Source organism: Lissotriton helveticus, chromosome 1_1, assembly GCF_964261635.1.
Source record: "Lissotriton helveticus chromosome 1_1, aLisHel1.1, whole genome shotgun sequence".
In the NCBI taxonomy this organism is placed as follows: domain Eukaryota; kingdom Metazoa; phylum Chordata; class Amphibia; order Caudata; family Salamandridae; genus Lissotriton; species Lissotriton helveticus.
The window spans coordinates 1,604,348,133-1,604,373,517 of NC_136057.1; the positions used below are offsets into that span (position 1 = coordinate 1,604,348,133).

Sequence of the window (25,385 nt, forward strand, 5' to 3'; positions counted from 1 at the left end):
TTATTGATTGGTTGCCCAAATATTTGTATGTGAGGATGAGTGTGTGTGTGGGTGGCTGGGAGGTGTGTGACTGTGCATATATGTGTGAGCAGTTGATTCACTTGGTATATGGGTTCAAGAGTGCATGTGGAAAGAGCTGTATGGGTGGTTGACTGTGTGCATGGGTGTGTTGGTGAGTGAATGGCTATGTCAGTGCTCAATGTCCAAGTAAGTACATATGTAAAACACAGTGCATGTGAGAGTTGGCATATATAAATGACTATACATGAGAGCCTTTGATTGCGTAAGTGACTGTATGGATCAATGTGTACTTGTATCAGTGATTGTAAAAGAGAGTTAAGTATGTGTTAGTATATGTTTGATTAAGGAAGGTTTAGTGAGTAAAACTGTGTAGTTGAGGAAATGGGAGTGTGATTGATTATTTGCATAACTGACTAGGTGTGTGAGTAACTCTGTGGATGAGTGTCAGCGTGTGAGTGTCTGTATAGGTGTATGAGTGGATATGATAGTGTTCTATTGATGAGTGACTGTATGTATGAGTGACTGTATGGGTGAATGAGTGGATGTGTGTGTAGACCTAGAAATCAGTGAGTGCGTATGTAGTTACTGGTATTGCTGTGTCAATAATTTCAGGAATGGTAGTTTGTATTTAACACTGGGTGTATCAAAGGTTAGATTAGAGTGTGAGGAGGAGTATCGTATTATCACATGGATGATGTCATCAGTGATGTCATCAGTGATGTCATTTGAGATGTCATCAGTGATGTCATCAGTGATGTCACTGACCATGTCATGAATGATGTAATATGTGACATCATCAGCAGTGGATTTCGGGCGCGCGAGTTATAGTGAGTCCAACTAACTATAACGTGGGAATTTCAATGGTTTTTTATGAGTAAAATGTTCAGCTAACTATAACTGGTGTGAAACCTATGGTTTTTTCAATGAATTTCAAAGGTTTTTTAAATGCTAATTCTTAACTATAACGCCTATGGTTTTTTCAGTGAATTTCATAGTTTTTTTAAAGCTAATTCTTATATCGACTTTGTAACCTACGTTTCTTTTTTTTTTATTAGCTTTTTTTTATTAGCTGTTTTTTACAAATAATAATTATATTTTTAAAAAAATATATATATATATTTGTTAAATGTATATATATTTTTTTTATCATTTTTTCCTGATGCGCTCAGGGTGCGCGCACCGGTAAGCTCTCCCGAGAGCGCAGCGAGTGCGCTATTTCTTCGTTCGTAAAAAAAACTATGTATGAAAACTAAATAATAATGCAAGACATTCTGTACCATACTTATAAAGCAGTATTTTTGATTTTCCGAATGAAAATGATTTTGCATTTCCGTAAAGCTACCAAAACGTCACTCAGGCGCGCCGCGTAAGCGCCCCCGTAAGCGCCTACATTCATGCCGCGTAAGCGCCTACGTTCGCGCCGCGTGAGCGCCCCCGGAAGCGCTCCGGTGCGCGTAGCGTAAGCGCGTCAAGTCATGTGAACTTAAAATAACAATTTTCATTGGTTGCTATCAGATTTTTTTTCCAAAGAATGAAAACCCCACCCTTTTCCTTCACTTCTTCTTTCACTTTGGTGAGAGCAAGACCTCTTTTTTTCTCTGCTTATAATCTGTGGATACAATGGCTGCCAGAGCATCCAGCAGCAGTGAGGAGTCAGATGGATTCATAGATGAAGAGCCTCCTCAGCCGAAGGTGAAAGAACATTTCATCTGGAAATTTTTTGATATTCCTGAGGGATTTAAAAAAGTAAATGCTCCAAAGGTGGAGTGTAAGATCTGCCATACTTTACTTTCCCGAGGAGACCCCCGAAGGAAGTACAGTTTTGGTCATTCTACCATGATTCGCCACGTACAGAGAAGGCATCCCCAGAACTATGCCCGGGAGAGTGTCAGGGCTCTGGCACGAGAGGCTCAAAGAGATGGTGCCTATACTTCAACTGGAGGACCAACTGCATCGGTGAGGGGGCGACCAGAGGAGCTGATCCCAAATATTCAGCCTATTTAGGTCTCGTGACCTTAAATGCGCGCAAGCGCATTGAGGAGCGAGAATTCAAGTGCTCAAAATGCTCATGAAACCACCAGCTTTTTGCTGGCGTTTTCATGCAGTTCATGTGAACCACGTGTTCAAACATGAACGCGCATCAGCCTCCCTCCATTTGCCGCACAGCACATCAAAGGGCTTCGCCCAGCGTGCGCTCTGCGGCTTCTCGGCTTCTCCTCCCCTAACTTCCTTGCATTTCTCCTCCCCCTCCCCAGCCAGCTTCCCCCAGGCCGTGTTCCCTCATCCCTTGCACCCCCTCCAATGATCGCACGTCACGACCAGAAGATTTGTTTTTTTAGAACAACCTCGTACAGCTCCTGCCTTGACTTTTCTTGCTCCGTCTCTTCTCCAGTGTCTTCCTTCTCGTCCATGTCTCCCTGGTCTTGTTATCTGCCTTTTTTTTTTACCTCTACTTGTAATTGCACACATGTCACTTTTTCCTCTTGTAACGTATCGCTTGCTACCTCTTGTATTTTGTTTGCTTTTGGCACATGCACAATTGTCATCTTTGCCTCATGCAATGTAACGTTTGCTTTTGTAACACGTCCACTTGTAATTTTCTCCTCATGTAACGCTACTGTTCCCATTGTGAAGCGCTTTGACACCTTCGGGTAAAGTCCGCGCTATATAAAAACGCATAAAGTAAATAAAAAAATAAATCAAATCTATTCGTCTTAAAATGTTCAATGTGCTTCTTTATTTAAATAAACTTTATTAATCTGTTGATATGCACGTTCCCAAGCAGTCACTGTCACCCTCGAATTTTTAAACAGCTCGTGCTACCACAAGGTGTAAGGTACAGCACCGCATACAAAAGAGCAACGATAAGCTCCGCAGTGCAAGTCCCAATAAGAAGACAAAGCATAGTTCTTAAAATCCAGAAAGGCAAGAAGCACAAAAGCCATGCTGCGGCCAATGTCTAATAGCGATACATTAACTGATGCGCGCGGAGGCATGTCTCGAGCTGAATGTGGGTATGAGTAGTCCATCTTTTTCTTTAATTCTTTGTTAAGCATTCTCAAACTCTGTCACTGGAGGCAGATTTAAAGTTTGTGAGTCACTTGAAACTGCTCTAACACAGACAACTTTAATTTAAGGCCTTAGAATTATGTGGATTTGAAGGAATCATTTTTTGGGTGAGACAGACACACATTGCGTGCTATTTATTCAATAATTTAAGAAATCTGAAAGAAACAGGTTAGTATTAGATTCCTTACCTTAGAATATACCCAGGCGTCAGTCTGGATCCGGAAACTTTTGCGTAGCAGTACCCCTGCGCGTCGGTAGGCGTCGTCTGCAGGCGTCTCCTGCGGCTCCGCGTCCGGCGCCGTGATGGCGTCGCTGGAGTATATAGACGCCGCCTCCGCGCGCTGACGTCAGTTCTTCTTTTCTCCGCGCCAGTTAGCGCAGATCCGAAGAGCAGTACTCCGGTCTTTTGACCAAAGTTTTTTGATACTTATCTACCCCTAAGGTGCCGGTAGGATGCCCGGTTTTAAGAATTGTGACGGGTGTGACTGCACGATGTCGGTCACGGACCATCACCGACTCTGCCTCCGGTGCCTGGGCCCGGACCACGACGTGGACTCCTGCGTCGATTGCTGGGCCTTGACGAGTAAAGCTAGACGGGAGCGGTCCCGCAAGCTACTCGAGCTCCGGGTGTCGGCCCCGCGTCGAGAGCGGTCCCGGTCCGGCCGGAGGTCGAGGGAGCGGTCGCGGAGCCGTCAGGAGCGCTCCGGAAGTCGTCACCATTCCTCTGGTTCCTCAGGTAGGAAGCACAAGAAGTCGGGGCGTCGTCATCGTACCCCCGACTCCCCCCGACGCGGCCGGGGGTTCGGGTGGCCCCACCCCCGCGGCTCCGCGTGAGTCGCCGGCGCGGCCTGCTCCATACCCTACGGTCCCTGGGCAAGGCGCGTTGCGCGAGGAGATAGAGGAGTTCCTCATGGCCATGAGGGCACTGTCTCCTCCGGCGGGGCCTACGGCGCCTGCGGGCCCGGTGGTCCCGTCCGGGGGCCCGAGCGGTTCGGGTGCTCCTGCCCCGACGCCGTCGGGTGCTCCGGCCCCGACGCCGCCGGCGGCTCCGGCCCCGGCGCCGCAGGGCCCTTCAGGGTCGACGCCGGCCGGTCCACCGGCCTCTCCGGCGCCGATTCCATCGGGGCAACCCATAGTGCCGCCTCCGCGCGGCGCCGGGGCTCCGGCGCCGGCTCCGGGCGGCGCCACCCCCATTCCCTCTCCGACTCCGGACGCGGAGTCGGACCGGCGTCGCCCGACGCCGAGTCCGGCGCCGAGGGGGCCCATTGACCCCGGGAAGCCGGTCTACATTGTTGACTCAGAATATGGTGAGGATGTAGATTATGGAGAGGATTGGGAGGCGTCTGAGGACGCTCTGACCCGCGAGTGTCAGTACGACGTGGAGTAGACAGGTGACTTGGGTGACGCCAGTGGTCTGGATGACTCCCCCAACCCTGGCTTTGTCTCGCCTCCTACCGTGGCTACGGAGGAGGGGGCTGCTTATTCAGTGGTGTTGATGAGGGCTGCCAAGGCCTTAAACCTTGAGCTCCCCGTCGCGGCCGTGAGGACTAACATCCTCACTGAGGTACTCAAACCGCAGTCATGCCCACAGGAGCCACTGCTGCCGTTCAATGAGGCCTTGACTGACGTTCTTTTGGGCACGTGGTCCAGGCCCGCTTCAGGTTCGCCTGTTGACAGGAACGTGGCCAGACGCCACCGTCCGTGTACGGATGACCCAAAGTTCTTGTCCACCCATCCCACCCCTGAGAGCCTGGTGATCCAGGCCTCGACTTCCCAGTCCGCATTCCCGTCGGCCCCGCCCGACCGGGAATCTAAGAGGTACGACCAGTATGGTAAGAAGGTCTTTTCGTCCCTGAGTCTGGGACTGCGGTCTTGCAACACCGCATGCCTCTTAGGCCGCTACACCCACTCTCTGTGGGATACGGTCGCGGAAGCGCTGCCTGAATGCCCGCAGGAGGTACGGGCTAAGCTCGGCAAGGCTATGATTGAGGGCCGAGACGCAGCGAGATACTCCATACGGTGTGGTCTTGATACGACCGACTCACTGGGCAGAGCGATGTCCACGACGGTGGCGATTCGTCGCCACGCCTGGCTGAGGTCCGCCAATTTTTCGGCAGATGTCCAGAATGCATTGATGGACATGCCGTTTGATGGCTGTCGCCTGTTTGGCGACAAAGCGGACCACGCGCTGGAACGCTTCAAGGACTCCAGGGTCACGGCCAAGTCCTTGGGTCTCTCGACCCAGCGCCAGCAAACTGGTTCGTTTCGCTCCTTTCGTGGCCACGGAAGGGGCGGTCCCACACGTGCTGCCAGCCACGCGCCGCAACAGACTTCTCAACGCAGCGGCGGCCGTGGGAACCGCCGTGGTGGCGGTCGGGGACAGCGGCGAGGTCAGGCCACACCTCCCCCCGCAGCTTCCGCCTCTAAATCCTCCTAGTCCGTGCTTTCAGGCCCATGTGACGCCGGTAGGCGGCAGGGTTCGCCATCACCTCTGCCACTGGCGCACGATCACATCGGACAGGTGGGTGCTGCAGCTCGTCCGAAGGGGCTACTCCCTCCCCTTCGAGACCTCTCCTCCAGCCATGCCACCGCAGAACCACCGTGTGTCGGGGGACCACTTGACACTTCTGCAGGGGGAAGTTACGGCCCTCTTGGCCAAGGGGGCCATCGAGCGCGTTCCTGGGCCAGAAGTAGGGTGTGGTTGCTATTCCCACTACTTTCTGGTGCCCAAGAAGGACAAAGGGGGCCTACGTCCTATCTTGGATCTACGGAACGTCAACGGCTTCCTCCGGAAGGAGAAGTTCAAGATGTTGACTTTGGCTCAGGTCTTGGCTGCTCTAGACCCGCTAGACTGGATGGTAGCGTTGGACTTGCAGGATGCGTATTTTCACATCCCCGTCCTGCCGGCCCACCGGCGTTACCTACGGTTCACGGTAGGCCACGAGCACTTTCAGTTTATCGTGCTCCCATTCGGCCTTACCAGCGCCCCACGGGTGTTCACGAAAGTGATGGCGGTGGTCGCAGCTCATCTGCGCCGGTTAGGGGTTTCAGTCTTCCCCTACCTCGACGACTGGTTGTTGAAGGCGGGCTCGCCCCAAACAGTCGTCCACCACCTTCAGATGACGGCAGACCTCCTGCACGAGCTGGGGTTTTCCATCAATGTGCCGAAATCACACCTGTGTCCCTCTCAAAAGCTCCTTTTCATCGGAGCGGTTCTCGACTCGGCACAGTTTCGGGTTTATCCTCCGGAACGGCGAGTCCGAGACATACAGGCCTTGATTCCCATCTTTCAGCCGTTATCTCGGGTTTCGGTCAGGTTGACGCTGCGGCTGCTGGGGCTGATGGCTTCCTGCATCCTTCTGGTGCATCACGCCCGGTGGCGGATGCGGGCTCTGCAGTGGGACCTGAAGTTTCAGTGGGCCCAGCATCGGGGCAACTTGTCCGACCATGTCTTGATCTCGGAGGGCACTGCGAGACAACTGCAGTGGTGGCTTACGGACCGCGATTGGGTCAGAGGCAGATCCCTCTCCCTTCCCCAACCGGAGCACGTAGTTGTGACGGACGCGTCCCTCCAGGGCTGGGGAGGCCACTTGGGAGAGGCAGAGATCAGAGGCATCTGGTCTCCGGCGGAGTCCCGGCTCCATATCAACATGTTGGAGCTGCGGGCGATTTGCCTAGCACTGAAGGCATTCCTCCCATTTGTCAACGGGAGTGTAGTGCAGGTGTTCACGGACAACACCACCGCCATGTGGTACTGCAACAAGCAGGGCGGAGTGGGGTCGTGGACCCTTTGCCAGGAGGCTCTACGTCTCTGGCAATGGCTGGAACGTCAGGGCGTGACTCTGACGGTTCAACACCTGGCAGGTTCTCTGAACGCCAGGGCGGACGAACTCAGCCGTCGGTGCTCGGTGGATCACGAATGGCGTCTGAACTCGGACGTGGCGAAAGGCCTCTTTCTGCAATGGGGACAGCCTTGGTTAGATCTATTCGCCACAGAAGAGAACGCGCAATGTCATCAGTTCTGCGCGTTGGAGTTTCCAAGACGGCACTCGCACGGCGACGCCTTTCGGCGCGAGTGGAGTTGCGGTCTGTTGTACGCCTTTCCGCCTATACCACTTCTGCCCAGAGTGCTGAAGAAGATCAGGCGCGACCGGGCCCAAGTTATCCTTGTGGCTCCGGACTGGGCTCGAAGGTACTGGTATCCCGAGCTACTCAGCATGTCAGTCGGTCCCTCGATCCGCCTGCCCCTTCGGGAGGACCTTCTGTCGCAGCAACAGGGGACGGTCCTCCACCCGAACCTGTCCAGTCTCCACCTCCATGCGTGGAGATTCAGCGGCGACAGTTGAGGCCATTTGACTTGCCTCCTGAACTTTGTGATGTGATTCTGGCTGCCAGGCGTCCCTCCACAAAGTCGGTATACGCCTGCCGGTGGAACAGATTTGTGGCATGGTGCACAGCAAAGGCTGTGGATCCCCTTTCTGCCCCTCTCTCCGAGGTTCTCCTCTTTCTTCTCTCTCTTGCCCAGCAGGGCTCTGCTCTGGGCACTATCAAGGGCTACCTTTCTGCCCTTTCGGCCTTTCTAAGGCTACCTGATCAACCTTCTTTGTTCAAGTCCCCTATTGTAACGAGATTCTTGAAGGGCATCACGCACATGTATCCACCTGTTCCGTTCGTGATGCCTCAGTGGGACTTGAACCTGGTTCTGACCTTCTTGATGTGCGCTCCTTTTGAGCCGCTTCATTCCTGTCCTCTCCGTCTCCTGACTTTAAAGACGGCCTTCCTGGTTGCCATCACCTCTGCCAGGAGAGTGAGTGAGCTCCAGGCTCTTTCTGTCAAACCTCCTTTCCTGTCCATTCATCCAAACAAGGTGGTTCTGAGAACTAGACCTTCTTTCCTGCCCAAAGTAGTTTCTGCTTTTCACATCGGGCAGTCCATCACCTTACCCTCCTTCTTCCCGCCTCCGCATCCTTCAAAGGAAGAAGAGCGGCTCCATCGTCTGGACCCAAAACGTGCACTTTCATTTTACATGGATCGCACACGCCAGTTCCGGGTGGATGACCAACTGTTTGTTGGCTACGTGGGTGCGAAGAAGGGACGGGCGGTACATAAACGGACCATTTACTGCTACGCAAACGTTTCCGGATCCAGACTGACGCCTGGGTATATTCTAAGGTAAGGAATATAATACTAACTACTGTTTCTTACAGATATATCGTTACCGAAGGTAAGTAACTTGTTCTTCACGACGAAAGGTGAAAGGGAGCATAATGCAATTTTAATCTACCCCAATCGATGCAGACTCCCAGATCCTGCCATTTTCTCGTAATTCATAAAAGAAGGAAGATCGATAAATTCATTCAAAACTGACCCAGAACATAGCGTTCAGCTATACCCAGCCTTAACCAACGCAAACATTCTGCCGTCAGCACAATCACTACATCAGCAGGACACACAATGACAGTCAGAGGAGCCGGAATAGCTAACGTCATTTGCATGGCGTCGCAAATTCATCATTCCTTCAATCAACTCACCGGACCCCCCCCCCACAAGCACTCCCTCCCCGCACCTCTTGTGTCCCCACAGGGAGGAGCAGTGCAAGCTTCCCTCACACACAGAGCAGGTACAGCACAGGCCGCAACAGTGTAAGCTTCCCTCACACACGGAGCAGGTACATCACAGGCAACAGTAATGCAAGCTTCCCTCACAGAACAGGTACAGCACAGGCGGCAGCAGTGCAAGCTTCGCTCACACATAGAACAGGTACAGCACAGGGAACAGCAGTGCAAGCTTCCCTCACACATAGAACAGGTACAGAACAGGCAGCAGCAGTGCAAGCTTCCCTCACACATAGAACAGGTACAGCACAGGCAGCAGCAGTGCAAGCTTCCCTCACACATAGAACAGGTACAGCACAGGCAACAGCAGTGCAAGCTTCCCTCACACACAGAGCAGATACAGCACAGACAGCAGCAGTGCAAGCTTCCCTCAAACATAGAGCAGGTACAGCACAGGCGGCAGCAATGCAAGCTTCCCTCACACATAGAACAGGTACAGCACAGGCGGCAGCAGTGCAAGCTTCCCTCACACACAGAGTAGGTACAGCACAGGCAGCAGCAGGGCAAGTTTCCCTCACACATAGAACAGGTACAGCACAGGCAGCAGCAGTGCAAGCTTCCCTCAAACATAGAGCAGGTACAGCACAGGCGGCAGCAGTGCAAGCTTCCCTCACACACAGAGTAGGTAGAGCACAGGCAGCAGCAGTGCAAGCTTCCCTCACACACAGAGCAGGTACAGCACAGGCAGCAGCAGTACAAGCTTCCCTCACACACGGAGCAGGTACAGCACAGGGAGGAGCAGTGCAAGCTTCCCTCACACACGGAGCAGGTACAGCACAGGCAGCAGCAGTGCAAGCTTCCCTCACACACGGAGCAGGTACAGCACAGGCAGCAGCAGTGCAAGCTTCCCTCACACATAGAACAGGTACAGCACAGGCAGCAGCAGTGCAAGCTTCCCTCACACATAGAACAGGTACAGCACAGGCAGCAGCAGTGCAAGTTTCCCTCACACACAGAGCAGGTACAGCACAGGCAACAGCAATGCAAGCTTCCCTCACAGAACAGGTACAGCACAGGCGGCAGCAGTGCAAGCTTCCCTCACACATAGAACAGGTACAGCACAGGGAACAGCAGTGCAAGCTTCCCTCACACATAGAACAGGTACAGCACAGGCAGCAGCAGTGCAAGCTTCCCTCAAACATAGAGCAGGTACAGCACAGGCGGCAGCAGTGCAAGCTTCCCTCACACACAGAGTAGGTACAGCACAGGCAGCAGCAGTGCAAGTTTCCCTCACACACAGAGCAGGTACAGCACAGGCAGCAACAGTGCAAGCTTCCCTCACACACGGAGCAGGTACAGCACAGGCAACAGCAATGCAAGCTTCCCTCACAGAACAGGTACAGCACAGGTGGCAGCAGTGCAAGCTTCCCTCACACATAGAGCAGGTACAGCACAGGCGGCAGCAATGCAAGCTTCCCTCACACATAGAACAGGTACAGCACAGGCGGCAGCAGTGCAAGCTTCCCTCACACACAGAGTAGGTACAGCACAGGCAGCAGCAGTGCAAGTTTCCCTCACACACAGAGCAGGTACAGCACAGGCAGCAGCAGTGCAAGCTTCCCGCACACAGAACAGGTACAGCACAGACAGCAGCAGTGTAGGCTTCCCTCACACACAGAACAGGTACAGCACAGGCAGGAGCAGTGCAAGCTTCCCTCACACAGAGCAGGTACAGCACAGGCAGCGGCAGTGCAAGCTTCCCTCACACATGGAACAGGTACAGCACAAGCGGCAGCAGTACAAGCTTCCCTCACACACAGAGCAGGTAGAGCACAGGCAGCAGCAGTGCAAGCTTCCCTCACACACAGAGCAGGTACAGCACAGGCAGCAGCAGTGCAAGCTTCCCTCACACACGGAGCAGGTACAGCACAGGGAGGAGCAGTGCAAGCTTCCCTCACACACGGAGCAGGTACAGCACAGGCAGCAGCAGTGCAAGCTTCCCTCACACACGGAGCAGGTACAGCACAGGGAGGAGCAGTGCAAGCTTCCCTCACACACAGAGCAGGTACAGCACAGGCAGCAACAGTGCAAGCTTCCCTCACACACGGAGCAGGTACAGCACAGGCAACAGCAGTGCAAGCTTCCCTCACACACGGAGCAGGTACAGCACAGGGAACAGCAGTGCAAGCTTCCCTCACACATAGAACAGGTACAGCACAGGGAACAGCAGTGCAAGCTTCCCTCACACATAGAACAGGTACAGCACAGGCAGCAGCAGTGCAAGCTTCCTTCACACATAGAACAGGTACAGCACAGGCAGCAGCAGTGCAAGCTTCCCTCACACACAGAGCAGGTACAGCACAGGCATCAGCAGTGCAAGCTTCCCTCACACACAGAACAGGTACAGCACAGGGAGGAGCAGTGCAAGCTTCCCTCACACATGGAGCAGGTACAGCACAGGCAGCAGCAGTGCAAGCTTCCCTCACATGGAACAGGTACAGCACAGGGAGGAGCAGTGCAAGCTTCCCTCACACATAAAACATGTAAAGCTCAGACAGAAGTTCTACTTGTTTCTTCTCTCTCTCACACACACACACACACACACACACACACATGCACAGATATAGCACAGGCAGCATCAGTGCAAGCATCCCTTGCATAACAGGTGCAGCACAGGCAGCAGCAGGGCGGGTGCGCACACACACACACACACACACACACACACTCCCCCCTCCCCAACACCATCCCCTGCATAGAGAACAGTTACAACACAGGCAGCAGCTGTGCAAGCTTCCCTCACGTCGAATATTCCAGCACTGACAGCAGCACTGCTTGTTTCTCTCACACACCAGGATACAGCACAAACCGTAGCAGGCAAGCTTCCATTAGTCTCAATACAGGAAGAGCCTCCTTCATATTAATAATTATAATCCTTATTAATGCAATTATTTTTAAATGACCATTCGTATAGCATTAACAAACACTACCAAAACAAAATCTCTTGGTGCTATTAACCGCATGCGTGCGGGCGGAATTCCGCTCGTACGCGGAGTTTTGCGAAACCGCATTTTACGTGACGAGCTGGGCTCGTCATCAGCGTAGCAGGAGGCTACCTCATGACGAGCCCAGCTCGTCATCAGCGTGGAAGGGGTTAAGTCAACAAGGACTACAAGTAGAAAGGGCGTGTTTTATGCACCGCTTGCAGGTTGTCAAAACACATAAATTGAAGGCATTGTCATTTAGAATGCCAGTAGCTCTCAAAATCTCGCAAATACGAGACCTATTGCATTGCAAATGCTTGTTTTAATGAGGCCTCCATCAAATGCAAACATTGTGATGCCCTACTTTGTTACGGGGAACAAAGTATTTTGTTCATTGCTCGAGCATTGGAGAACTACCGCTGCCGTCCCCAGCCCTAATTTGGATTTTTTTTTTTGCTCCTGTTGAGCAGTTTGCCATTCCCTGTTTTTGTTTTTGTTGAAAAAAAAGAAAAAAGAAGGGGAAAAAAAGTTCTTTTTAGAACTACCTCCAATTCTCAAAAAAGAGCTGTATTCTTAAAAAAAAATGAAAAAGAGTAACTGAAGTGGAGTGCAGTAAGAGAGGAGAGGAAAATAAGTGAGAAAGCAAAGAAAGGGACGAGAGGGGAAGGGAAGTGAAGTAGGGGGACTGAAAGAAGGTGAGTGTGGGAGGTGAGTGAGGAGAAGGAGAGTGAACATGGGGAATGAGGATAAGTGAAGAAAATGTAGTAAAGGAACGAGGGTGTGGAAGGGTAAGAAAAGAGCAGTGATGTTTAGGAAAGAGTGGAGATACAGACTGGATAAAGGCAAGTAAGTGTGAGACAAGGTGAGTAAGGGAGTAAAGAGACAGAGAAAGTGAAAGAAAAAGTGAGAGTAGAAGACTGAGGGCCTCATTTATGAGGCCATGCGTCACTTTTACGCCGTCGGTGCGTCACTTTTTGTGACGCACCAGTGGTGTTAAAAAAGGGCCTTGTTAAGTCATATTTACAAAGTGACGCATCTAGGTAGATGAGTCACTTTGTAAACCCCTGCGCCATATTATACCTGCGCCAGGTATAATGTATGCAAAGGGGGCGTATTGACGCAAGGAAGGGTCGTAGAAGTGACGCAGTGAAATCTATGAGATTTCACTGCATCACTTTTAGGACGCCGTTGCGTCAAAATCTTGCGCCTGCCTCACAGCAGGCGTAAGACTGACGCAGGCCCTTTCACACAAGCCCCATGTGAAAGGATGCATTGCTGGAAATTATTTTTTTACTATAATTTTTTACACTGTTTTGCCCTGTGGTGCGCTATGCGTCACTTTTACGCCGCCGGTGCATCACTTGTTGTGACGCACCAGTGGTGTAAAAATTGCACCTTGTTGAGTCATATTTACAAAGTGACGCATCTAGGTAGATGCGTCACTTTGTAAACCCCTGTGCCACATTATACCTGCGCCAGGTATAATGTATGCAAAGGGGGAGTATTGACGCAAGGAAGGGTCGTAGAAGTGACGCAGTGAAATCTATGAGATTTCATTGCGTCACTTTTAGGACACCGTTGCGTCAAAATCTTGCGCCTGCCTCACAGCAGGCGTAAGACTGACGCAGGCCCTTTTACATGGGGCTTGCCCCACGTGAAAGGATGCATTGCTGGAAATTACTTTTTTTACTATAATTTTTTACACTGTTTTTACCCGTGGTGCGCTCAGGGTGCGCGTACCGGAGAGCGCACCCAGCGCTTACCCTGCGAAAATTTAAAAAAAAAATGTTTTTTGCCCTTAAGAATTCTTCTAGGCCCCCCTCAGAAAACCTACGGGGTCAGGGGGGATCTACTCTGCTCCCTTTTAATTATTTCCCCCTTTCTTTTTCACCTCTTGTATCTCGATTCTACCGAGACACAAGATGGCGGACTCTCCGGACTGTTTAGAATGTTGACAGACACCCGACAGCCAATCAGCTTTCTGCTCGCGCACTCCCGGAGAGCGCTCGGAGCGCGTCTATAGATATATATGTGTTTTTGAAGTTAATTTTCAAAAAAAACACTGGAACAATTTTCAGCAAATATAGCAAAGGCACATCTGCGTACCAGTCCCTACAATTTTGCCAAGTTTGGCGTAATTCCGTTCAGCGGTTCGGGCTGTAGACTTGTCAGACCATCCTATGGAAATTAACATGGGGAAAACATGTATTGGGACCCCCTTTTTTCTCAGCCCCCACTTCACGAATCCCCCCCGGAGCGCAGCGGAGCTGGCCAAAATTTTGGAAAATTACACAAAAATTCCTCAAGCGGCGCCAGAGTTATTCCCAATAGAATGTTGCGGATTTCCTATGGTAGCCAATCCTAACTATAACTACCTACTGGCGACCGCCAGTAGGATATATATATGTGTATGTATGTATGTATGTATGTATGTGTGTATGTATATATGTATGTATATAATTATTATTTTTTGTGTGTTGAGTGGTTTTATGTAAGGATCGCTCACTACCAATAATTTCATCTGAGTGTGCTGCTCTCTTTCCTTCAACGACATTTTCCCTGCCGAACCTCCACAAGGATTGTCATTCATCAAGGAAGCATGTTTGGGCTTTTGCGTTCTTTCATTTTGATCTTGCAGGAGTGCAACACCCTGTAGGGGAAACAGCCAAACTAGACTGTGAATTCCAACTACCCTGCATTCTCTCCTCCTTAGCCTGCTAGTCAAGTCTTCTGTGCCAATCGCTAACCTCTGTTTCCTGTCCCTGCAGGAAGTGGCACATCCAAAAAGTTAGCGAAGAGGAATGCAGCAGCCAAAATGCTAGTGCGGATCCACAATGTGCCCACTGGGCAGCGGGATGGTGGAGAGCCAGAGACGGAGGATGACCAGTTTTCTATGGTACGTATTGAAGAGACCACTGTAACTGATTAAAGTCCATAGTGCAAAAGTTCTTAGGCCAAGTTCAGTGATCAGGTATATTGCCAAAATCACAAGATCACTCCTAAGTACAGTATGGTAAGTAATAAAAGGACACATTTGTTTGGCTAAAATGGAGTTAACAACTTCTGCATATTAAGTCCTCTTGGCATGTGTGACATGGGTACAGAACTGTGTAGATAAATGGTGTGAGAGTGAGGAGGCAGTGGGAAAGCAAACTTTGTGCAGTGCAAAGTTGCTCCTCTGGGCATGGACCTCTCAGACCTCCATTGGGCAGCCGAAGTGCAGTAGGTCTCTATACACATATTGTGTTTCTCGATATGTGGACAATGTACTTCTGAATTTAAAGAATGCTGAAGTGGATGTAGTGCAGGAACACTTGAATCACTTTGGGGAGGAATCTGGGCTGAAGGGGAACACCAACAAATCACTGCTTTCCCCCCCTGAAGCCCCTACCAAGGGAAGACCCTAGCAGGCTGCCTGATCAGCAACTGACAATGCACCAATTTCAGATGTCTTGGCGTCCAGATTTTCCACACAGATGAGGCACTAGTAGCTAGAAATTTGGTGGAGACGCACTCAAACATCTAGACGTTGGCATCCATTTGGAAGAAGCTGCCCCTCTTCACAATAGGCTGAATCGCTGTAATAAAAATGGCAGCGCCACCCTGTTTCCTTGACTTGCTCAGGAGTGTCCCAGTGTATTTGCCCCAGCAATGGTTTATTAAAATAGACACCACGCGGACTGACATCCTTTGGGGACGCCAAAGGCACACATTGTCTCTAGCTAAGCTTTAATTGTGCTCTGGGAGGACTAAACATGCCTGACATCCAGCTCTATTATCTTGTCAACCACAGGTAGTAGTCAGGTGTTTGGGAGACACGAGTAGCCCGACGAAACGATACATGACAGAGACAATTGAAGCTATGGTGCTGCTGACACTTCAGTGCGAGGCGGCAGGGATGCCAAGGTTTGTCCAGGGTGCTCTTTATAGCCAAGCAGTGTTGGAACAGAATCCTTCGCGGGAAGGCATATGTACCGGACCTTGTAGAAGGACCTCTCATACCTGCAGGTCAGTTATTAACCTTTAACCCTGGAACCAGTACTCTTTAACTTATCTGGGCCTGCGTTACAGAGGCGCGTAAGACACCTACTGTATTACAAACCATCTATGACTTTGGTAGGAAAGCAGGGACCCTGATGTATTCAGCTCTAATGACCATTAATGGAGCGTTTCTTCAAACACTGAAAAAAGTGTGCTATGCAAATACGGGCAAGTGTCTGACAAATGCAGAATGGAGGTGGGTTCAGGGTTACCTGAAAGCAGTGTACAGAAAAGCCCAATTTAAGTTCATTCAATATAAATTACTGCACCACACAGGAGCCATCCTTAGTCCTTTAATATATAGCCTAATGTTACTCTGACAACCAAACCTCATTCATTCGTTCTGGACCTGTACGGCTCAGTACTGGGCTGAGGTCACAGAGATGACTGGACACCGAACAGACTGAATAACTGAAGCCATCCAGAGAATTTGCAAAGCAAAGGGTAGGCCAGCCGTTGAAATCACTGTTTAGGAAACACTACTTCAAAGGCTTGCAGTCAGAAATCATGGCACACCACCTTAAAGAACTAGAGATATACTATCCACACTGGTTAAGGTGTGTGATGATAACTAATGGCATGTACCACCTGCCATGTTTTACCATAGACAGTCAAGAAAAGATTCATAACTGGATATGGAGACGTTTTGAAGAATACAAGTTTGAGCGTTGCACCTATGTTCTTTTATCAATTCTTTTGCTTATCCCGAAGCACCAAGTAGCTTCTCTGAACATTGGCTCAATAAATACAAATTAAATTTTTTTTTTAAATTAAGTCTCACATTCATGTCAACCTATCTTAGCTCTGATATGAATAGATGTAGTAAACACATAATGATACTCGTATTAGACAACTGGTATGGCTTGTAATTATCTCTTGCAATGCCTGATTTTTTTTGTTTAAGGTATCTGCGAAAAGACGAGATTGAAATCCAAACACTGTACACCTTGCGGTTGACAGACCACACGAAAAGTGTGTAATCATTTAAAATAATGTTAACAACCAATTTTATTTTAACCAACTACAGCATAGAGCCTAGCTGCTTGGAGCACGACCAATGAACCGCCAGCATACCCCACCACTACCTCGAGGCAGACTAGTTATAGTGGGCAAGAGAGAGCTGTACCAGTTACTATTATCCAAAAACAGGGATGCCTGTTTGGCTGCTTTCTGAATTAAAACCTTCTAGTCAAAGGCTTGGTTAAGGAAAACTGAAAAATGATGCCTCTCAAGTAGCATCACTTTGGAGCAGTTAAAGCTTCCATCTGCACCGTCTGGTGGACTATGTCTCTATAACTGGAGCCTTTGTTTCCCACTCAGTACAGCCATCATGTGAGAACAGCCTGTGGGATGCTAGCGCAGGAGTGTTGGAGGTTGAAAGCAGCTTCCTGAAGCAATGTTTTGGTACTCCTGTGCACCTATACACTGGGGCCTACCCTGAATTATTGTGTTGGTTCTGCTGGCCGAGTTATAAAACTCTGCTGTATGAGCCTTCAAAGGTCTGTTTCAAATGTGCCTTTCCGTCGCTTCTTATTATAAGTCAACAACGGTCCTTAGCAATTAAATATACAGACTTTAAATAATTATAGGCCACAATCTGCGCTATAATAAGTAAGGTGTCCAGCCGGACCCTATGATTTAATAAATGACAAAAATAGAAAGAAATTTTAGAAGAACACATATATAGTGGGACACAGTCCTGTATCCACAACAACCCACAAGGCTAGACAAACAATATACACAAGGTGGGAGGTTTCTCAGGCAATTTTACAATTTATGAGCCGCTAGAGGAAATGGAAATAAATCAACCTAGCTTTACTCATGTAGTAAAAAGGTAATTATGTCACACAGTGGGGAACTAGTGTTTAAACTACATCAACTGTCGACGGCGTTTCGATCATGTTAAAATAAAGGATCATCATCAGGACAACCAATGTACTGCCTGAATGTACAAGCCTAATTATGAGGGAAGGTCCAGGGATAGGTCGGTTCCAGCTCGGTGATGGCTGTCCCTGGAAGCACTGGAAGCCGGTATCGAAACGCGGCACTGGGGCGCGAGGGAGACAACCACTCTATTAGCTAGGGTTACGAATATCAAGGCGTCCCATCCGGTGGCGCCGCTCCGGCGGAGGTATTGACCAAAAGTAAGGGATTTAGCCTGGAAAATGTGAGGTTCTGGAAGTCCAGGATGTTGAGGGCGTGTGGGTTAATGTTGCGGTGATGACCGGCAAAAAGTAACCAAGGTGTTCACAGTCGAACAGCTGCAGACGTCTGGAGGGCCGAATCGCACCAGCTTCTTAGCCACACAATATTGAATTACTGAATAGATTTGACTTTCAAGTACACCCCCTGAACCATGTTTCCAAACATGCCCCCTATCTACACGAGCATTGGCAAGCCTGTAATGGCAAGCGATTTTGTATGTTTAGTATTGTGCTGTGCGTTTAGAGACTTGTCAAGTTCTGTGGTTTGAAACTTGGTGCAAATAGTGCAGCAAGGTGCTCTGCAGTTGAGCATAACTAACTCTTTACATAACTAACTCTTTACAGGTGAGCATAACTATCTATTGGTACCTGTTCAGTTCCTTCTGCCTTTGGGCTGCACAGCAGCCTTTGACAAATGGACACGGCCCAAGCTCACTTCAATAGCCCCTTTCTGCACACCGCCTAGTCAGAGATTATCAGCATTCCCATGCAAAGAAGGCCAGCAGCCTCAACAGACCGGAGGGAGCTTAGAGATTGCAGATCTCGTTACGCTATTTGTCACTTTGTTAAAACCTTCCATCCCACTGTACAGATGGTCAATAACAAGCATGACAATGTGAAAGGGAAGAGCCTATGCTGCACGTGGGACTCTCTGCGGAACTCAGTCGGCGAGAAGATCCTGCATCTGAAGAACCAGCCTCTGGGGCTCCTCAACTCTGGCTTCTGCAACCTTCTGAAGGAGCTGTCTGAGGAGCAGAGCTTCAACATCAGCTATCTGGACATAGGTGAGCATCGGAGGAGATGGGTGTGTGGGGGAAAACGGCAATTGTAGGGATGTGTGCTTGCGTAGATTTTCCGACAACATCCTAGAAGTGAGGATCATTATAATAATAATAATCCATACTTGTAAAGCGCGAACATATCACCCCTTAAGGTTTCAAGGAGCTGGGGGCCGTCGGGGAGATTAAGTGAGCTATTGCCCAGAGTCACATCGTGCTGAGCTGAGCTGCTGCCGGGAATCGAACCGTGAGCTCCATGCTCTAGAGTCAGCCACTCTGGCCACTGTGCCACACCTCTCCCGGAGATTATGATAGGAGAAGAAGAGTATCGATGTCCTGGGGCTCAAAGTGCATGTAGAACTTCAATCTCAGTTACCTGAGTGCAAATGCGGGGAGATCTGCGATGGAGAAGGAAAGGATGGGCAGAGACAACGTGAGTACGTTACCTTTAGAGCTTCTGCAGCAGCTCTCTGGACATGTCTCAAGAAGTGGGTGAGGGGAAGGAAAGGGCTGGACCGTTTGTGTATCGTAGACTTGTAACGTAAGCTATCTATGCAGAAGTGAGAGATGGTGGACAGGATACACTGAGAAAAGTACTTGTTGATCTACATTAGCACTCTGGGTTCCTAGTAGAGAATGGGAACATGGTTTGAAAGAGATATTGGAGTCGTGCTTGAGGCATTTCTGCATCAGCCACCTAGAAGTATGATCAGAGGATAGACTCTGGGAGCAAAGAACCTGTACAGCTTGAACATCAGCCACCTGGGATTTGTGAGAGAACATGAGAAGTGGATTGATAGACCGAAGCAGTTGTAGCAACACCGTTGATAGATGCTCTGTGGAGCTGTGACATCCGCAACCTTGGCATAGGTGAACGATTGTGTACAACAGAAATGGTGGGCCGGTGATAAGTGTAGAGTTTTAATTGCACAGCATTGTATAGTTAAGAGCGTGAAAGAGGGAGCGGATAAGGAGGCAATCGGCAAAGTACCCACACAAATCTTAGATTCTTACCCAAGTAGTTGGCTACAAGCCCATCAAATAATTGGAAAAGGTGTTGATTGATAGGATGATGGTGTCAACTTGAGCCTGTAGAGATTTTACAGGCGATACCTGGATGTACGAAATGCGTATAGTGAGAAAGGACATAAAACGAAGTACCTGTAGAGCTTTACCATTAGAGACCTGGAGGGAGGGAGTCAGTGGTGCTGTAGACCTACATTTTTGTGATTCTTGGTCACCTGTCCACATATAGGTCATTTACAGGAGACAAGATGAGCAATGTACTTCCACTTACTCTACTTTGATGACGTAGGAGGTAGGACAGGGAGGGATCTGAGGATAATAAGGCGGTGTTGAGACACTGATATAGAAGCTCTGCGGGTACTTTTACGACAGCTACTTGTGAAAAAAAAGAGGTGAAAGTGAAGCTGTGGTTAGAATTGGTTATAACACCTTAGTGTTTGGTTAAAAAAAAACTCTGAAATTCACTTTAAAACCACTGTTAAAGTAAAGTTTTACAGCCCAGCATTGCTGCGCCTGGTCAAAGGCATCCAGCTTGCAGCAGGCAGGGTGCAGTGCCTGGCTGTGGTTAGGGTTTGGTTTCGTAGAAGTTTGATGTAGTATATTATAAAGAAAAAGAAATTCACAGAAAACTGTGCGAGTTATGGTTTGCACAGCTTCTCTGTACAGATTAGAGTTCTAACCTTATTAGCGAATATAACTGTGTTTTAGGTGTTGCTTTGTAAAAGTAACTGTTGTTTTTTAAAGAATATATATTATACGTATTAATGGCAGGAAAGGAATGGTAAAGATATGAGTGTGGCAGAAGTGAGTAAATCGTGGAGTTTTATCATCCAGCGGCTCTGGATGACAACAGTAGAGGGGGAGATCAACAGGATCAACGGCGGATTCCCTGCAAAGTGTATCTGCTTCCTGAATGCGTTGGAGAAGATGGAGCAAGTGCCTGTAAGCTTAATACACCCTCCCTGGATGCAGGAAGGGTAGACTGAGCAAGGGGTTGGGATTAAGATGGACACAGAAAAGAAAAACATGATCCAGAACCTATCAAAGGGACCATGAAAAAAGACAACGTGTTGAGATGGCTTAAAGGGGAACTGCCCAAGATATGTAAGTCAGATACTATATGCCTCGATGAAGATGGGGTTGGTGGTTGAGGAAGGAATGGTTTAAAGCACAGTGTTGGGTAGACGAGGAGAATGGTAGTTGTACATTATCCATGTGTATACAAGGCACACCGCGTTGCGGTTGGGTATGGTGAGCAAGCAAGGTCAAATCCTACGTAACTACCAACTAACCAACAAGCCCTTCTGGCAGGCAGTACCATTCAGCAGTTATAAAAAATATATGGAGACATCTAGGTTGGTCGACCTCGAATCTGGGGGACTGGGTTTGAGTTTCTGCAATGGCGCTGAACATCCTGTGATTCAGGGCAAATCACGTAATCTCCCCGTGCCTAACAAAATTTGAATGTGTCCTCGTGTAATGCAACTGGTGATATGTAAAGCTTTCTGATACCCGATTCGGGTCAAGTTCGTGCTATATAAACTCTGTTAAAAAAAAAAAAATACATATGTAGAGGGAGTCTGTTTGTTTGCGCACTCTAATCCCTGTTCATATGGTTTACACCCCCTGCAGATGAACGCAGCTTGAGCGGCCTCTACCAATGCCTCGTGGAGCTCTCGACGCAGCCGACCACTGTGTGCCATGGCTCGGCAGCGTCGCGTGATGCAGCTCGTGCCAACGCAGCCCACAACGCCCTGCAATACCTCAAAATAATGGCAGTAGGGAAGTGAAAAGAGGGGGGGGACGAGAATGTTGCTCCCCCCCCCCCCCCACTTGACTTTTAAAATTCATGAATGAATTAGTCTTCCTTTCAACTGTTTCCAACCAAAAAAATAGCTTGGAAGGAGAGCCAAAACCTGCAGGAAGGTGTCGGGCAGCATCTGACTTTTCAACATGGCAAAAGACTGCCCACCACCTCTCTTCAAAAGAGAGGAAGAGCATGGGGGACTTGACCAAAAAAAGAACTCTGAAGAAGTATGCTGGGTTTGTGTATAATATGTAGATAGGTACCTACCAACGTGCATTTGTGTTGTTTCTTAGGAAGGTAATTTCCTTAGTGATAAAACCTGATATGAGTCATACTCGGCAGGTCTCCACTGCTTCGTCAACTCTTACAGTCATTAATTTTGGAAGATTAACTTAAGAGAGGGATGCGAGTCCAAATTCAGCTGCCACAGTAATGGGATTGATGGCAGAAAGTATCACCCAACTGTTCAGCTGCTTGGCAGAAGATAGTGTTTCACCAACACTCCCTGCCACAGCAGGTATTTCCCACTCCATTCAGTGTAGTAAGGGGCTTCTGAAGGCCACTATGATCTTAGCGTTCGGAAGAACTTCACCAAATAGGAAGCAATTTCCAGATTTTACACAATCTTGGGAAAGGGGCCTCTGTTTGAGAAATGAGAAGCCCTGGAAAAGATATGTACAAGTAGTCCCAGAATGTGTTGCAAGTGCCCAAATCCACGTGTGCTGAAGCGGTAACACGTACCATGCCTCTGAGCGAATAGAGCAGCCTTGTCACTTGTGCTCAATTTGTCATTTTCTAACACGATGCTGGCCATTTTAGGTTGTGCAATGTAAGAGTTTGCTCCTTGGGGGAAATGAACTTTTTTTCTGTGAAAAAAATGCCACCTTGGACATTGCTGCATTTCTGGTTACAAAACTAAAAAATAATTTAAAAAAATAAACAAATTGTGCACCGTGTGTTTCAGTGTTAAGGGATTGCCACTTCTAGAACTGGATAGTCTGGTAGCTCAGGCTGGCTCACTGGTAGATGCATACCTCAGTGAGTTATCAGTCTCAGCAGTGAGTAAGAGGGTTATGAGTCATTTGTATTCATCCAAAACGTTTACCTATACCATGGATGTAATGTGTTGCACTGGGAAGAAACACTGCATGTGTGGGTTAATCTCACAGTCTTGTATCATTCCAAAACCCAATTTCCTTCCTTCTTCAGTGTCCTCAGATGTGATTTATGTTCTTTTTTTGATCCCGCGTCCTGTTCTGCTGTCGCTGCATTTTTGCATCCCGCCCAGCTTCATCACCCACTTAAACCCATTGTTGGGTTCCCCTGAAAGTGTTCCTCACAATCACCTTTTTTGTACCCACAACTCGCTGGCGGGGTGTGTGTAAATGTGTCACGCTTATGCTCATTTGGCTTAGCTGGGACTGGTTTGAGGGGATGTGGCATGTAGGAGTTACTGGGCACCAGTTGTCAGATGGGGCCTTTTACGTTACATTTCCCAGGGGCTCATCTACTAATGGATCCAAAATTTATCACACCGTGTATCCTTTTAGCGTATGCTCCTCAGGTTAACGAAGTAGAGTAATTCAAGGCTCACAGCGGGAGATGGTTTGGGTGTAGACATTCAGAACTGAGCACAACAATAACGTGCAATATACTAATGTCCATCCAACTTTATTTTGAAACACCACACTTTACTTTCGGTTCAACACAAATCTACCATAATAATAACCAGACTAAGGTACCCTAAGAGTCATCCAAGGGCAAAGTCTGCAGCTAACAATAGCGGTTATTGCCCACTGGAATCTGGAACCCCTACCTCCGGTGAAAGAGTCCTGTCGCTGCCTCTTTGTCCTTGTTCTGTAAACTGTTTCAGTGATTCCTGGGAATGAAGGCCTTGAGCCAGATCCTGCCCACCTTTGTAATCCTCCCTCTTAAAAGAATCCCCACCAAGTGCCTTCTGACTGTAAAAGTTCACCAATCTAGTCAAGTATTTAGGTGTAGGTTCACCTCATCTCACCCTGTGATACCAGGTTGCACTGCACGGTCTCCCCCCCCCCAAGCTTTCAACTGGCTCACCAGTGAGGAGTCCATGCACGGACTCCACTTTGGGTTTGAGGTGGCAGCCAGCGCGACTAGTAGGAAGTGAGTGCTGCCCATGGCAGCTCTGTACAAATAAACACTCACAAAAAAGGGAAGCCTTCATGTTCATTTAGTTTTTCATAATCTGAGTTAGGGAAACCCGTAGGGTTTGTAAATACTGCACTCGCCCACTAGTAAGTTGCATGATTTATCATAGGGCCGCTTCTACACCCTGCTGCAGGCTAACATACAGGGTGGAGCGCATTTTTGTTTTTCACTCTAGCCGTCCATTGTTGCAGAGGCAGTAATTCAATTAAAACTATCTGGGAGAGTACCCTCTTTTTAAGTCTCGGACTAGCGTTGCACTGCACAGCAGTGCTCGCGCAGCCGAGAATTAATGTCTCTTAGTAGGAGGCTTGAACCCGCCCATCTTCTCCATTGGCTGGCTTCCTAAACGGAGGCCAGCCATTGGAGGAGAGGGGCGTCACTCGGTTCAAGCCCCGTCTTTTCCAGATTCGGGGGCGTGTTTTTTCTCTTCTTTATTGTTTTCGTTCTCTCCTCTTCCCATTGGCTGGAATTTTACCTTCCAGCCAATGAGAAGAGGAGAGATCGAAAACCACGCCCCCTAATCTGAAAAAGACTATGCTTTCTCCAAGGCATTCCTGCCTCGCTTCGGAGAAACATGGTCGTGTGGAGCGCTCCTCTCTTGCCTTTGAGAATGCAGTCATTTTTTTTTACATAGCTTGTTTCATGAATGCACAGTTGTTGCATCTCGTGTTTTCAACTTAGAAGGCCAATTTCCGACTGAAGTGTTGTATATTTCTATCAGGCTCCAAAGTCAACAGAGGCTGTACTCCGGTATGGAACCTTACACCGTAAAGCCCTTTTGTTCCATAAATGTTACGCTGACCCTTTTGAATAATACTGAAAATGGTTCAGTTCTTGTTAGTTAGCGCTGTATAGCGCTGAAAAAAAGTTCTCGGCCGACATGCTTTGCAGTCTTTACCATCCAGGCCGCTCCGCTCCCTTCTGTCCCCACCCACCATCACCCTCCCCGGTTTTCTGTTTACTAATAGGTGGGGGTTTTTTGTAAGGTGGAGACTTATGCATGACCCTCGATTTTAACTCCTCCTCTGCACCTTCGGATTGGCTGTTGACATTTTACGCTCCTCCCCTAAGGTGTAGGTTGCCTCTGATCGCTGGGAAGGAGGAGGTGGTTACCATGACGATGACATCACGCCGGGTGAAATGCGCAGGCGTAGTGAGCGCTCTGAAGATGGCTGCGGGTCCGCAGACAGAGGGGAGAGGGAGGTGACGGAGGGAAAACAGGGAGAGGGGCTGAGAAGCAGAGAGAGGAGGAAAGAGGGTGTAGAGGGAGGGAAAGGAAAGGAGGGTTACAGTGAAAGGGAACAGGAGAGAAGGGCAGAGGAACCGTGAAAGGGACACACACGGGAGGGAGCGGGTCCCAGGTCCGTGTAACCCTCTATGACCCGCTGACGGCAGCTGTTCCGGGGGCAGCATGAAGTTCGCGGAGCATCTTTCGGCCCACATCACCCCTGAGTGGAGGAAACAATACATCCGAGAGAGGTAAGACATGTCTATATTACCCCCTGTACAGCACCCCTCTAACATTTCTCAACTGCGCCTCTTATTTAGAGTGCTACCATACCCATGCCATCATACCACCCTAAATCTATCGGTCCCAGGTGCCAGCTCTCTGCGCACACGTGGCTTCTCGCTGCCTGCAGACTTTGCAGAGGGCGAAGGGCCTCTCAGCAGAATCCCAGTAACCGAGAGCACTTCAAGCCCTCTCCTGATAGGCA

The 25,385-nt window shown here is 49.1% G+C and overlaps 1 protein-coding gene across 3 annotated transcripts in view; it reads left to right on the forward strand.

The window, feature by feature from the left end:
* The window catches only part of TARBP2 (TARBP2 subunit of RISC loading complex), a 61,965-nt gene extending 39,526 nt beyond the window's left edge, over nucleotides 1-22,439 (forward strand). For all 3 annotated transcript variants that reach the window (XM_078687886.1, XM_078687879.1, XM_078687897.1), the window contains exons 7-9: nucleotides 14,395-14,522; nucleotides 18,464-18,656; nucleotides 21,309-22,439. In XM_078687886.1, the coding sequence (XP_078544012.1) occupies nucleotides 14,395-14,522; nucleotides 18,464-18,656; nucleotides 21,309-21,466 (479 nt within the window). In that variant the 3' untranslated portion in view covers nucleotides 21,467-22,439. The remainder of the gene's footprint in view (nucleotides 1-14,394; nucleotides 14,523-18,463; nucleotides 18,657-21,308) is intronic.
* The last annotated feature ends 2,946 nt before the right edge of the window (nucleotides 22,440-25,385 follow it).